The sequence below is a fragment of the Salarias fasciatus genome, chromosome 11 (genome assembly GCF_902148845.1).
Source record: "Salarias fasciatus chromosome 11, fSalaFa1.1, whole genome shotgun sequence".
NCBI classification, from domain to species: domain Eukaryota; kingdom Metazoa; phylum Chordata; class Actinopteri; order Blenniiformes; family Blenniidae; genus Salarias; species Salarias fasciatus.
Window position 1 is genome coordinate 5,579,042 of NC_043755.1, and position 14,213 is coordinate 5,593,254.

Below are 14,213 nucleotides of genomic sequence, written 5' to 3' on the forward strand. Positions count from 1 at the left end.
TTTGGGGGCTACAGTGAAACTCTCAATTTCCCCAAGGTTTTCAATATTTTCCTCTTGTTGTAAATCTGCAAATGTCTGATTATGGTTATCTGTATCTTTAGAGTCCCACAGCTCTTTCAGAGGATGGGTACTTCTCAGTCCTTGTGTCTCGTTGTTCCAGGTTTCTTCACAACCTTCCAGGATAGCAGGGTGAGGTTCACTTCCAGCAAGTTCATCATTTTCCTCAGTCTCCCAATATTCCTCTCCCACAACAAGCCTCTCCCCAACTTCCCATGTCCGATTACCAAACCCGGAGAAAAGTTCAGATCTGAGCTCATTCTGGTGCCTCTTTTCTGGAGAAGCCCACTGGTCATTCTCATCGGGCCACAAGTGTAAATCTCCTGAATGAGAGAAGCGGTGACAGTCCAGCTCTCCTTTCACAACTCCTGATCGTGGTCTTTCCTCATCCTCATCCAAAGCACTCCACAACTCTTCGCTTTTGACATCCAGCCTCTCGCGAGAGTCTTTATCTGCGTTGTCATCAGAGTCTGTACTGTGTGCTGTTGCCCTCAGAGGAGACTTTTCCTTTATTGCGCTGCTCAGTTCTGCAGCGGCGTGTTGCTCCTCTGTCTCCGTCCTGAAGCTCCCGTCTTCGCTGCCGTCTGAACAATGAAGATTTCGGAGGCCGAGCTCGTTGTGGTCTATGCCAGGCTTTAGTTCACATTTCTCAGGTTCCTCTACAAATCGTTCAGCCCAAAGACCCGTCACTCCACCGAGAGGTTTCCCAGTATCATTCTGAAGGATCTTGTCATGTTTGGTATCACTGGACTGAATGCCACACAGTTTAGGCGTTCTGGATTCTGAGGCTATTGACACTGATTCCACAGTTTCATTTCCAGATTCAATAGAATTCAGTGTAGAGGGTTTGTTTTCCGTCTCAGTTACACTTGTGATATCTTTACTGCCTGGTTTCAACATGGAATCTTTGGTCTGGCTGACACCTGGAGATTTGATCAAACTATTTGTCTCAGTACAGCTGTTGGAGTCCAGATTCAGCTTGCTCTCCGGAGAGTCTTGATATTTGCAATTTGCTATTTGAGAGACAATGCCATCTGTGTAGTGACTGTCTATCACATACCCACCGCTGTGGGAGAGCCCTTTCATTGGTTTATCATCTAATTTTGAAAACAGTTTATCAATCAGTTCAACACAGTCTTTAGCCTGGGAATCTGAGTTTTTGCTATCACTGTAGAAAATGCCAGAATCGTCTCTTTGTACAGACCTCAGCCCTTTGTTGAACATATCTTTTTCATTACCGAAGTGAGACACATTATTTTCAGGAGCTTTCTCATGTAGTAAATCTTTTTCCTCGCAGATCTCTGTAGTTTTCAATTTTACAGGTTTTGTCTGATTTGATGACGGGTGTATACAGTTTCGTAATGGGCTCTTTTCTGCCGTTTCTCCTTCCTCCTCGGTTTTCTCCTCTATGCCCGTCAGTACTCCCCGGTCGCCTCCTCGGCTGCTGCTCGGCCTTGAGGCAATAAGCCCATCACTGCTTCTGCGGTTCATCCCGTCACCCTCCCAGTCGCTGTCTGAGAAATAGGCAGAATCTCGATGTGGCGTTTCATTTCCAAGCGCCCGCCACCCGCTGTTCCCTCCTCCTCCTGTCCATGAGTCACTAGGTGTGAGGCAGTCGGCTGAGCTGGAAGTCATAGGCGACAGGACTGAGTCTGTGGGGGTGACGAGTGAGACATCCGAAGAAGGGTCACAATCTGGTGTGGTTGGAGTGGCTGCTTGAGTGGGTCCCTTTTGGGCAACATGACAATGTTTTTCTTGATCATAGTCATTATGCTGGAATGAATTCTGCCTTTTTGTGTCTGCAAAGCTTTCATTACCATGAGAACCTTCATTTTTAGAGCTTTCCAAATCAGCTGTTTTCTCAGGGTCATGTGAAGCAGTATCGGCTTTTGAATGTGTTTGATCTCCCCTCTCGGGGCTACGAGCTTGTAGCTCATCTTTCATTATCTCGCCATTCCCAATAACCACAGTCTTTTCACTTTCATTTGTAATGAGGGCTTTGCTCTCATGCAGGATCACAGTGTTGGAATCTTTCGCGCTCTCACTGGATTCAGTTGAAGAGGACTCTAACAGATCCGTTTGCTCTCCTCTGGCAGGTAAAGCAGGACCTTCCGAGCAATCCTCCTCCTCGTGACATGTGGGTGTTTGGTTGTGCAATAAACCATTTTTGGGCATGATTTCTGAAAACACAAAGTCGCCAGACTGGCAGTGGTCAGCATTCTTTCCTTGGCTATCCAGTTTAAGTGGTTGTGATCCAATGTGAAGAACCGGGATCTCTGGTCTCATGGAAACCTTTATCTCACTCTTCTTAGCTCGCTTTGTGACTTGGGCATAGATGGCTTCGGTCTGCGTATCGTCTTTACCTTTGTTTGTTGCTCGTATGGAACTCTCTGACTGAAATCTGATAGTCTGAGCAGAGGTTGGATCAATGCATATGGACTCATATTCTGGGGACAGTGGAGTAGGGGAGTAAGATGAATCTGTGTCCTTTTTATTGGCGGCAGTATTTTGTCTTGATATGATCTCAGTTAGAAATGTCTCTGCTGACTGAATCTCTTTCAGGAACTCCTCCCTGGTCATTTCAGTTTTCCGTGGCTCCTTTTCTGTTGAATGCATTTCAGACTCTTGCTTGTCGATTGTGATCTCGGACAGGAGAGAGCGTGATCGCCGTATACCTTTTGAGTAAGCCTCCTCGGCCTCTGTGTACGAGGGAAGACCAGGAGCACAGACATAGGGCCGCAGTCTAGATCCAGCTGGATAAAGGTATTTAACTGTATCATTATCTGATACTTCCTCCATATCCGTGTCTCTTCCCGTGTCAATCTCAGTCAGAAAAAGGTCCCCCTGGAATGAATCTTTAGAAACTGTGTTGTCATCCTCTGCATGTGTTCTGTTTATGTGTTTCTCTTGTTCCCATGACCGTCCTCCTGAGCCCAGCTCTGTGATCAGAGACTGGGAGCGGCGCATGCCCCTGTTGGGCAACACAAAGTTTCCCCACCTTTCACCATCAATTTTCTCCTCCTTCTCCTTCTCCCATGAAGTCTCTGACTTGGACTCCCCGGACTCTGCTATGCTTGATATTTCCGTCAGAAACAAATGCATAGGGGATTTCTTGGCTGCGGCCACACGTTCTGCCTGCAGCTCAGCATCTTCTTTCCAAATAGCAGGCAGGATAGTGTCAAGGCGTGACTGAGTCCTTTTCATTCCTCTGGAGAAAAGCTCACCAGCGACCGGATCTGCGTCCTCAGACAGGCTGGAGTGATGAACAGTAGTCCCACTGCCAGGTCTCTCTGGAGACATGAAAGGAGAGTCATCCTCATCGGAATAGGTGGGACTCGATGACGACTGCCTGTCCATCTGGGGGTCTGTGGGCTGGGGGCGGGGTAGGTTTCGATAAATAGGGCGCAAAGGGTTCTCTCGTCGAATTGGAGAGTCAAAGTCTTTCACGCGTGGATGAGAAGAGTCCTTGGAAGTGTGCAGTGATGCTGCATGCCTGGCGTCACTCTCTCTGTCGGACAAGTCACAGGATAGCGGGTCTCTGTTTGTTCTCTGCATGTGCAGCTTACTGTAGTTCAAGTAAGAGTCAGCTGTGTTGTAGCTGGTGCAACTCCTCTGAGTTTTGGAGTGGGGAGGGAGAGGCGGCGGGCACATTTGGGGAGGTTGAGGGTAAATCGGATGGCTTGACGGGGGAAGAGAGGGGGAGAGGGATGGCGACGGGGGAAGAGTCTGTCGGGACCGGTGCAGCCCAAGGTGGTCAAAGGTGGTCGAAGGTCCACAGGCGCTCATGTGATGTGGGTCTGTCTCAATTTTCCCACTGTATGTATAGTGGGGTAGGCCTCTGTATCCCAGTGGCGGGGCAGGTAGGGGGCGTGAGTGGAGGTGGTTGGCTGATGACATGGACATGGAGCGAGGTTTGGGGGGCAGAACTGGAACTTGCGAGTTTGTGGACAACTTTTTGTCTGCTTCGCTGCTCTTTTTCTTATCCAGTTCATCATCATCACCTAAATCAACTACAGAGAAGTCAGTCACTCGGCTCGAGGTGTCTCTGAATTCAGCCACGCCGGTGTTGGGCACCTGGAGTTGAACCTCGCTCGATCGGACTGTCTGGAGACCCTTTCCACACTTGTCAGAAGAACAATAAGGAACTCGTTCCTTTCCCAACATTCCACTACGGATCTCCACCAGCTCCATGTCTCCGGGGCAAGTTGAATCTGAACGGTAAGAGGACTGTGCCCTCCCTTTCAGGGCTGGTGACTTGTCTTGAGGCGTGTGCTCCTCCAGTCTGATGTAGTACTCGCTGGCAAGGGAGGGACTGCGAGCGCTTATCACCGGGACCACAGTAGGAGTGTCCAAAGACTGTCTGTGGTTATTGTTCACAGTTGGGATCGGTTGGGGAGGAGGTAGAGGCTTGTAGCCCCGTCTGGCGTGGGCCTTCTCCCAAAAATACTCAAAGTTCAAACCTTTGCTAGTTTCAGTGACGGTCAGGATGTCGTCCAGTTCAGATGAGGACGGGGTGATACAGTTCCCCACAGGGTCCAGCAGGGGGTAGGAGTTGTCTCTGTCGTCCCTGCCATACTCTCTCTCTCTTTGCCGCTCATTTGCTGCAGTCTGAAAAGCAGGTGGACGGAGCAAGTCCCAGCGTCTTTCAAATGACTCCTCACTCTCCCCTCTCCTTCCTCTGCCCTCCTCATACTCCTCATCCTCTTCGTCCTCTTCACCGACACTCCCTCGTGCCATTCCCTGCTCGGCAGCCAGGAGGGAGGAGAGGAGGAGGAATATCTCTGCTACAGAAGGGCGCTGTGATGGAGGTAACCAGCAGGACTGCATGATCTCATACCTGCAGACAAAAAGCACGGATACTTACTGCTGTACATTTATATTATAACTATCTCTACAGAATACTAATTGTGGATGAGTACTGACCAGTAGTCTGCATGGGAGAGTTTGAGTCTGGGCTGGGCCAGCGTGATCTGTCTTTCCCTTATGACGAAAGTCAGCACCTCTTCATCGCTCAGGTGTCGGTGGGGCTGAGAGCCAAATTCAAACAGCTCCCATATCACAACTCCCAAGGACCTTGGAGGGAAAAAAAAGGAGGGTTGAAAAGGTGAGAGACTAATGTTCACAGATGACATTTTGTTATGTAATACTTCTACAGCTGCACCTTTCAAAGAAAAGGCTTCGACTTTCAAGTGAGACATCATCAAAACCCCTTTCTGCTAGTTATAGAAAATGTTTCATTATGCTGTTAAGAGAAAAAAAACTTTGAAAGGGAATACAAGCACTCTTTGTCTTCCAGAGTTTTTGTTGCCTGAACTTTTCCATGTTAGTTACTTCAGTAAAATGTGTGAAACAGTAGATCGTTGAGTCATTCATTCATTATCCAGTCATGATAGCATCAGTTCTCCTGATTTAACAGGCCTGCCTGGTGCATCAAGACTGCTGACAGACGATAATGGACTATTTAACTCACTGAGAGCAAGATCAGGTTGATCTTTATCATTACTTATGACGTGTTTGTGGGATGACTGCCTTTGATTTAATGCACTAAACATTTCTCTCTTACAATGGCCGATTTATTGAAAGAAGTAGGTTTTTTAGTTTATGTCTGGATTGTTTTTTTGTCACCCAAACCAACGTCCAAGTCAAAGCCAGCTGCCGAGGTGTTGCAAAGATCTTTAAAGGCTGGCATAAATAAGATATATACTAGATATACAACCAATTACAGTCAGTCACTGCTCATCAGCAGTGTTGGTGCCAAAGAGGTTTATTACAACAGCCTGTGAAACATCATTCTAATTATTTACTAGTTTACAATTACTAGCCAAATAAGTTGTTAATAACTGTATATTATTCATTCAATTGTAGGCACAAAACTTGCTCTTTAATATAGATCAAATTAGTTGATCTGTCTTACAGAGAAATGACCATTAATTCAAATTTGTCATGGGGCAGAAAGTGGCAACAACTTGAAAACTGTCGAATCATCCGAGCCTCACTGTTGATGTGACAGTTTTCTATCTGATGCTCTTTGTGTTACTTTCAGCAGCTTGGCTGCAGCCTATTATTGATTTTATATTTGGACTTCATATAGATCACTAGAAAAAAGCAAACCTTATTCCTTTTGCACCTTATAATGCAAACATGAAGGTCAAAGTGCTTCACAGTTAAAGAAAATTAAAAACTATCACAAGCATGAAAGCAAACAACAAGATAATAATAAAAAAAGTCTCATCAAAGCATCTCCAAACACTATCCATCAACATGAACAGTTTTCAGCAGCTTTGTCAACACACACAGATATAGTATTTAAAACTTACCAGACATTGCTGGTCTTGGTTTGATCTGTAACGATGAGCGATCCTCTGTACTCTTCCAGCAGCTCGGGAGCAATCCAGCGTAACGGGATCCACAGTTTGTCTGGAGTTAAGTAATAGTCCTCCTTCACAAAGACACAAAGAATTCAATATATTAATGAAATCTAACTTCCATCAGCATTAATACCTGTTTTAAGAAATCCACATACCTTGTAATGGTTGTGTGAAAGGCCGTAATCACCTATCCTAACAGTGAGGTCAGAGGTCAGCAGGCAGTTTCTTAAAGCCAGATCACTGCAGTGGGGAGCAGAAAACTCTTGTTACTTTCACTTCACCTAGTGTGGATATATAAGACCTTTTATTTTTATTGGAAGGAAATTGTGTTTTTCAGACAGATGCATGTTGATGAAAGGAGAGAAAGCCATGACTGACCTGTGGATGTAGTTGTTTTCGTGAAGATGCAGCAGACCTGAGGTAATCTCAAAAGCCATCCTCTGAAGAGTCAGGAGGTCTCGGGTGGGAAGGTCTGGAGTCATCCCGTCTGACTTGCGCTGCGCTCGCAGATACCTTTTCAGATCACCCTGAATCGCAAAGCAACAGTAATGGAAATAGTGAAAAGTAAGTGGTGAATAAGTCGGAGCAGGTTTAGTGAGTGCCGAGCGCTTTTCCTCTGCAGCAACACTCAATAGGTGCAGGTGATATTTGTGACATCTGCAGTAAATTCATCCCATTTTTAGGCACTTTTACAGCTTCAAAAGCAGCAGGGGGAATGGTAATGAGCCGGCAGCCTTTGTACTAGTTATTTCATGCTACAGGAAGGCCAACAAAATGAAATGAGGACAATATAAAAGGATAAAAAAAAAATATCTGCAGGGGAAGGACAATAGGAGACTTTCACACAGGGTAATGGCAGCATATGAGGGCTCCAGTCTGCTTTGACTTCCCTCACTGTGCTGCTGTAATTGATCTGCTTGTGTCTTTGTTTGGCCTGAGAGTTCACTCGCAGTTTTCTTAATCAGTCAGTGATTAGGCCAGCCGGGTAAGAGGCAAAACAAACCCATTGTACTGATGCAAAACAGTTTTTAGAGGCATTGGAACATCTATAATTCATAATAACACCTAATTTTCTGTCTGAAGAGAGATGCAGAGCTGCCCTCGTGAAATGGTGTTAAAAGCGGGTGCAACGACCCTACAGCACCTTTCTGATGTCATTAAATCACAATTATTAACCAAAGGTGGAACATGTCAGGAGAGGTAAAACAACTGATGTCATTATTATGCGAACAAAATGAGACAATAACGGTTCAAATTTGCACAAATTTGCAACAAAATGACAACAAAACTTAAAGTCAAGCGTCTGGAACAAAATGAAGAATCCACATGTGTCCTCACCAGCTGACAGAACTCCATAACAAGGAGGAAAGGGATGCTCTCACTGCATTGTCCCAAACACTGCAGGATGTTGGGGTGCTTGAGGCTCCTGAAACAAAGGCGGTTAGATGGGTTGATATTTGCGTGACGGCATCTGGGATGCAAGAGGTGAAAAGATTTCACAGCAACAGGACGAAGGGGAGAGACTGTCGCTCGGTGGGAGGAGAAGAAACAGACGGTGTGAACAGCAAGCGAACGCGAGTGGAAATGACTCCCTGTGGGTGTGTGTTTGTGTTTGTGTGATTTCTGAAGTGGGGTTGTGCTACGGAGATGCGGGATGACACAAAAAAAACAGTCAGCTCTGCCCTTTGACGAATCCAGAGTGCGTGTGTGTGGTCTTGTATGTCTATGTGAGGTCAGAAGTTAAGATTATGGCTATAATGGTAATGTTGCAGATAAACTATGTGTGGCTTTAAAATAAATTACTGAAGCCAATTTTAATGTCTGTGTGCATGAAATACACAGGCATGATTTTGTCTTCATATTGTTAATTGTCGTTACCAAATTACAGACCAAATGAAAATATGTCTTTTGTCCCCAAAAAAGACGTGTTTAAATCACTACAAATGTGCTTTCCAGCATTGTCATGCCTTTCCTGAGTGTACTCTAACATCTGCTGAAAAAATTTCATTTAACTTAGCTAAACTATTAATCAAATATTCATCTTTTACCTTTAATATTTAAACTGCAAGTCAAAGTGTGATTTTTGTAAGCAAGATATTCTTGTGCAACCGACATCACTGAGTCACTCACTTCAATCCTCTTCTTTCCTTTGGTGCTGTTACTCTATATTTATCATCGTTCCATAACCACCACTTGAGCCTGCAGTGCTTTTTGTTCACTAAATGTTACAAAGCCTTAAAAAAAAGTCTCTCTTTTTTAACTCACCTGTACGGCTCCGACTCAGCCAGGAACTTCCTCTGCTCCAGAGGACTGGCGCTGACACGCAGCTCCTTCACCACGGCCTGCGAGGAGCTGCAGTCACACAGCACTTCGGCCAGGATCACCTGCGAGAGATCGATGGACAGCAGCATGGGCGGGCGCCCAGCAGGAGGAGGCTGGCTCTAAAAACTATTTTGAGCCGCGATCTGCCATCGGGTTCGTGTTCAGTGTTAAATACAAATTTGCAACTGACAGTTTTTCATATCTCCTATGAATTACATCTCTCTGTACAGCTCATAATATAACTCTGATGTGTGGATGTTTGATGGGATCATCTCACCTTTCCAAACCAACCATTTCCAATCTCCTGGAGATAGTTTAATGTGTGTCTCTTGAAACACTGAGATTTGGAGTCTGTAAAGAAAAGATTAAAACAAAAAGACTGCGGTTAAAGACATATTGGAGTTTGACGGTTCATGCTGGCACAATTTAGACTAATAGACTAACAGAAATTAGCTTTGAAAGCCGACAAGAGTGAAACCGTATTCACAGAGTACCCTGGTTTTTGGTTTGTAGCAACACAAATCATGTTCACACATTTAAAAAAAAAAAACAAACAACATTATTATTCTAAAATATACTTTATAACTGAAAAATAAAGAATTCAAAACACCAAGGAAACATTCAAAGGGTTCAACTACAGAACACAAGGATGGGTAGATGGATGGGAACAGAGGCTTTGAAAAATACCCCCCACCCCTAAAACCCCCCACAGTCCCCCTTGAAACAAAAATCCATGTGGTCCACATGCTGGCATCATTGACGTCTGTGCCTGAGCATCCAGGTCAGGCAGCTCACACTGAGCCCTGCTGCACACCATTGTTTCCACTTCACTGAGGCTCCATAGGGAGTCCAGTATTACTGGTTCTGCTCTCAGTTTGAAACCATTAATGGACCCACATCAGCAAATTCAGCCGGCAGACACCGAGAGACTTTAGAGCCGGACAGAGCTTCATAAAGGAGGTGTAAAGCTTTGCTAAAATGAGAGTGGCCTCGGGTTGTTACCTGCTCCATCCTGCAGGGCGTTGCAGTTGGGCCGGTCTCTCACTGGCAGGGTGTAAACCTCAGGGAGCGAGGGACACGATGACAGGCTGTCCTCCTGGATGGGACTGGAGCCGCCAGAACATTCCTCCCCGTCCGCATTGTCAAACTCCTGGTTGAGCCACGACAGCACAGAAGAGTTACAATGCGGGCATAATAATGAACGTGAATAAGAATATATTCTTTCACTTTGAGATAAAATTGGATTTGGCAGTGACTATCAAGGGCAGACAGAGAAAAGCGGCGGCTGTGAGGATATTAAAACTGTCTGCTGTGGCAAAGTAAAACACAGTCCACAAAGAAGGAGGTCTGGTCATTAGGCTCAGACATCCACTGCTTTACTAAACGAGAAATTCTAACAATCTGAGATTATATTTCCATAGAACACACACACATAAAGAAACTGTGCGACAAAAACAAAGAAAAGAAAGAGAGGTGAATAAATCTCTTACATGTGGAAGACTTACATTGAACCCCACTCCTCCTCTCTTACAGCACAGGCAGGTGAGGAGCAGCAGAACAAAAGAGACGAGCCCCGAGCAAGAGATGAGGATGACAACGTAAGGTGGAGGAGAGAGGGATGCAGCCCGGGTCTGAGTAACTGGGAGGGAGACAGGAAGAAAATACACAGGAGGCAAGATTCAGCGCTGAATTTCAGGGTATTTCTGCTTCTACAAGAGGCTGTAACACTGGTAGGTTTGACAGAGTGAGGAGCAAAAAAGAGAGAGAGAGAGAGACACGTCAACGAATCAGGAGAATGTAAAATGTTGTTGCTTGTTTAGAGGGAAACCATTGGAGCATTTTCTTAGCTGCACATTTGAGACACAGTGGAGAACCCCAATGGACAGTTTGCATCACGGGTTTGGGGAGAAGAAAAAAAAAAAGCAGGAAAACAAACTCAGTTAAAGACGAAAACCATTGTCTAAATCAGTAAAAGGAAACGGAGACTGGAATAAAAGTTAGCACCCGGGAGCATATACCATTCCAGTGAGGAGAAAAGCATGGGGAGAGGGGAAGTATCAGAAACGGCATTCCACTCAGGAAACACAGTTAAGAAGCAGGGAAGGGTTGGCTGGAGTTGTCATTTGGGTGAAAATAAGGAGCTCTTATTAGGGAGGGATTGGAAACTGGAAAGAATTACTGAAATCAGGAAGGTTAACTACTCAGGTGAGAGAGAGGGAGGGATTGGGACATTTGATATTTGTACCTCAACGTGGTCGATTGTGGGAAGTGAACCATCTGCAGAAAAGAAAAGGGGCAGGGCAGCGTGGTTAAATACCCTTCAGGTGTTGTCTGAAGCCATAATGTAAAGCCACAACACGTCCAACAAGTCATTACTCAAGACAACAAAGAGGAGCTGTCCAGAGTGAAGGACATGAATATTAAATAAAAAATGAACATTGTATCCATTTTTTCTTTTCTTTGTAAACAAAACAGATTTTCAAATATAGATGCTATAATCATAAAAAAAAATGTTTTTTTTAAAACACAATTAAAAACATGACTATTGTAATTGAAACTCTGCTACAAAGACAAAAGGTTCTGTTTAAAAATGCACTGGCTCAAATGGTCTCAATTTCATTCTCCATGTCCCTCATAAAAATCCAAAAATGCATTCCTTCACAAGGTCATGATATTGTAAACACCGCATACATAAATTTTAAAGCACATTCAATAATTTAGTAGCTTGATAAATATTGTAAAAACAGGATCAGCATCCCCCCCCCATCAAAAATAATAATAAAATAAATAAATAAATCTGAGACCTGAAGTGATATTCTTGAGTTACATGAGTAACTTTAAGCGATGGAGGCTTTAATCCTTCTTTTTGCTTATTCTCCTAGTTTTGGTGCTCACAGAAAGTTGTTCCACAGTCAGAAGAAGAAATACCTGAGGATGTGCTCAGAATAGAAAACCATCAGTGTAGCAGAGTGCTGGCTGCTGAGTGGCCCAGCCTGCTGCTAATACAACAAAATTAACACACTGGACTCAAAAAAAAAAAAAAAAAATCCAAAGAAATTATAGATAATCGGTCCAAATGAGATCAAGCTCATTAAACACAGAGGAATGCGTCTAATTGCTGATCATAATTGCTGATCACCAGTCCTTCAGAACAGGTGAGGGGGGCAGAAACGTGCTCTCTCTGGTGCTGTGGCCCTTTTATCAAACATGTAGCACCAACAAAACTCCAGTGTCTCCGGTTCCCGAGCAGAGCTATTCTCTCATCGCTCCCCAGACACATGTCCAGACAGACACTGCATATAAATAGAGGGACCGAACACGGGGCCTTCTCCGGCATCAAAACAATACACCACCGCCGCCGCCGCCACCGTACAATGACTGCACACATTACACAAACACAACAGTGAAGCCTGCGACGAGATTCAAGATGCCAGCAGTGGTTAAGAGGCCAAAATGATCTGTGGTGTCAGGAGGGGGGCTATTTATAGACAGGATGTATCTCACTGACCGCCGCTTTCAGCCAATTTTTTTAAAAAAAGGGTCATCGATGAGAGAGAGAGAGAGAGAGGCCCGAGATGGAGGCAGCCCTCCACCTCCACCCCCACCTTTAATATTTTCATCATCACTGCATGCAAATGTGGAGGTCCCCTCCCCGCCACCCAATCAGCCTGGCTCCTGTTCGCATCAAGTCACCGCAAAAAAAAACAAAAAAAAACAGGACGGAGCCTCAGTTCACACTGATAATACAGCATCCAGAGGCCTTTTCATCACTGACTACATCCCCCCTCTGCTCTCCTTTCTCCAGCATCACTGACAGGTTTCCAGCACCCTCCTCCTCCTCCTCCTCCTCCTCCTCCTCCTCCTCCTCCGGCTCCGCTCACCTTCCCTCTGCGGCGCTCCGAGGGCTCTCTCCGGGCTCAAGTACGACATGATCCCCGCCAGAACGACCATCAGCCAGCAGTGGGGCCGCATCGTCTCCGCGTCCGGAGCGACAACAACACCATCCGAGCGCCGCGGCCGACTGTCGGTGTCGGTGTCCTCCGCTCCCCGGTCCCCCCCGCCACGGTCTGTGCTGTCTCCGGGCTCACGCTGCCGTCTCCGTCTCCCCTCCTCCTCCTCCTCCTCCTCTCGGCTGCTCTCCTAATAATAAAGAGCGTCTCCTCTCCTTCCTTGTTGTGCTCTCCCCCTCCTCCTCCTCCTCCTCCTCCTCTTCCTCCTCCTCCTCTAATCCGCAATTAAACACGGTGTGTGAGCCTCTCTATTGTGCATCCTCAGCCCGACATCAGCGCTCCTCTGAAAACAACCACCCGCTATTCCTCCTCCTGTTATATTTAAATATTTCCCCCCCCCTCCTCTCCTCCTCTCCTCCTCCTCCTCCTCCTCCTCTCGGTGTTGGAGGTTGTCTGTGTTTTTCTCCTCTGAACGCGACGTCAGACTCACGCGGCGCGGCGCGCGCATTGTCATGGTCCGGATCATCATCATCATGATGGGGACGAAACAGGGAAAAAGAAAGAGCGCAGCGTGTCTTTAATGCCATTCCCACGTGAGGCTCATGATGTTAAGAAGTAGGATTATATTGATTTTGTATTGGATTTTTAATCCGGGGGAATATCTCCCATTTGGGTTTTTACAGAGATGTCCTGGTAAAGGATGACAGGAATCCCCCGCCCTTTCCTGGGAGAAACTCAGCGTTGTTTCCTTTCAAATGTACATTTTTTTTAAAGCACCCGTGAGACTAATACACACTTGATGATGCAAAAAGAAGAGGGAAAAAAAAGTATGGCAAAAATGTTGGTATGGTAAAAAAAAATGTTTGGCAGGATTCATAACAATCAGTTAGACTCCCCCCAATTCAAGACCTGCACCCCTCCAGAAAGGCTCTTCCATGTGTTTGGTACAGGAGTGCAGTGGTTAGAACGCTCACTTCACAGTGGGAATATCTCTGTTTGGAGTCCAGGCTGCAAAGACAGTTTAGTTCATGGGCCACATACAAAATAATTCTAAATGTTAGAATTTGCTTGGTGGTTTGGCCGGATTGCAGTTTCGGGCCGTGTGGCCTTATGCTTGACACCCCTGGTGTATATTCTCTGCATGTTCTTAATATTATTTTCTCCAGATAATAATGTTGGCATTTCTTGTACTCGTACTTCCCATTAGCAAACTTAAATTGTCACCTGTTTAATTCACTCCACAGGATGGACCTGTTGTCAATAAACTACTAAACTTTACTGTTTCATTGTTTATTTCATCTTATTTTTACAAGTGTGTAAACATAAAGTACGTTTAGGATGAATGTTATGAACCTGCTGTTTTGTTAAAGAAGACAAGAGTCCATAAAATCAGAGTCCATGAATCTTGGGTGTAGGGTGCCTCAAGGCTCCGTCCTGGGCCCTATCCTATTTTTACTGTACTTGATCCCCCTCAGTAAGATCATCCAAAGGTTCAAGGATGTTTCTTACCACTTGT

The 14,213-nt window shown here is 45.4% G+C and overlaps 1 protein-coding gene across 1 annotated transcript; it reads right to left on the reverse strand.

Moving 5' to 3' along the window:
• Window positions 1–578: 578 nt before the first annotated feature.
• Window positions 579–12,834, reverse strand: LOC115396444 (uncharacterized). Its single transcript, XM_030102319.1, has 12 exons — window positions 12,629–12,834; window positions 10,253–10,386; window positions 9,750–9,897; window positions 9,025–9,098; window positions 8,691–8,809; window positions 7,764–7,851; window positions 6,804–6,952; window positions 6,581–6,665; window positions 6,375–6,496; window positions 4,981–5,130; window positions 925–4,894; window positions 579–641 (listed from the first exon to the last, which is right to left on the reverse strand). The coding sequence occupies exons 1-12, from the start codon at window positions 12,717–12,719 to the stop codon at window positions 579–581; spliced, it is 5,193 nt and encodes a 1,730-aa protein (XP_029958179.1). The 5' UTR covers window positions 12,720–12,834.
• Between the last annotated feature and the right edge of the window lie 1,379 nt (window positions 12,835–14,213).

Coding starts and splice junctions, on each gene's coding strand:
- LOC115396444 (XM_030102319.1), bottom strand. CDS start 12,719: ATGCGGCCCCACTGCTGGCTGATGGTCGTTCTGGCGGGGATCATGTCG. Junction 8,810..9,024: donor GAAATGGTTGGTTTGGAAAG/GTGAGATGATCC, acceptor GATCTCTCGCAG/GTGATCCTGGCCGAAGTGCT. Junction 5,131..6,374: donor ACCAAGACCAGCAATGTCTG/GTAAGTTTTAAA, acceptor TTTCCCTCCAAG/GTCCTTGGGAGTTGTGATAT.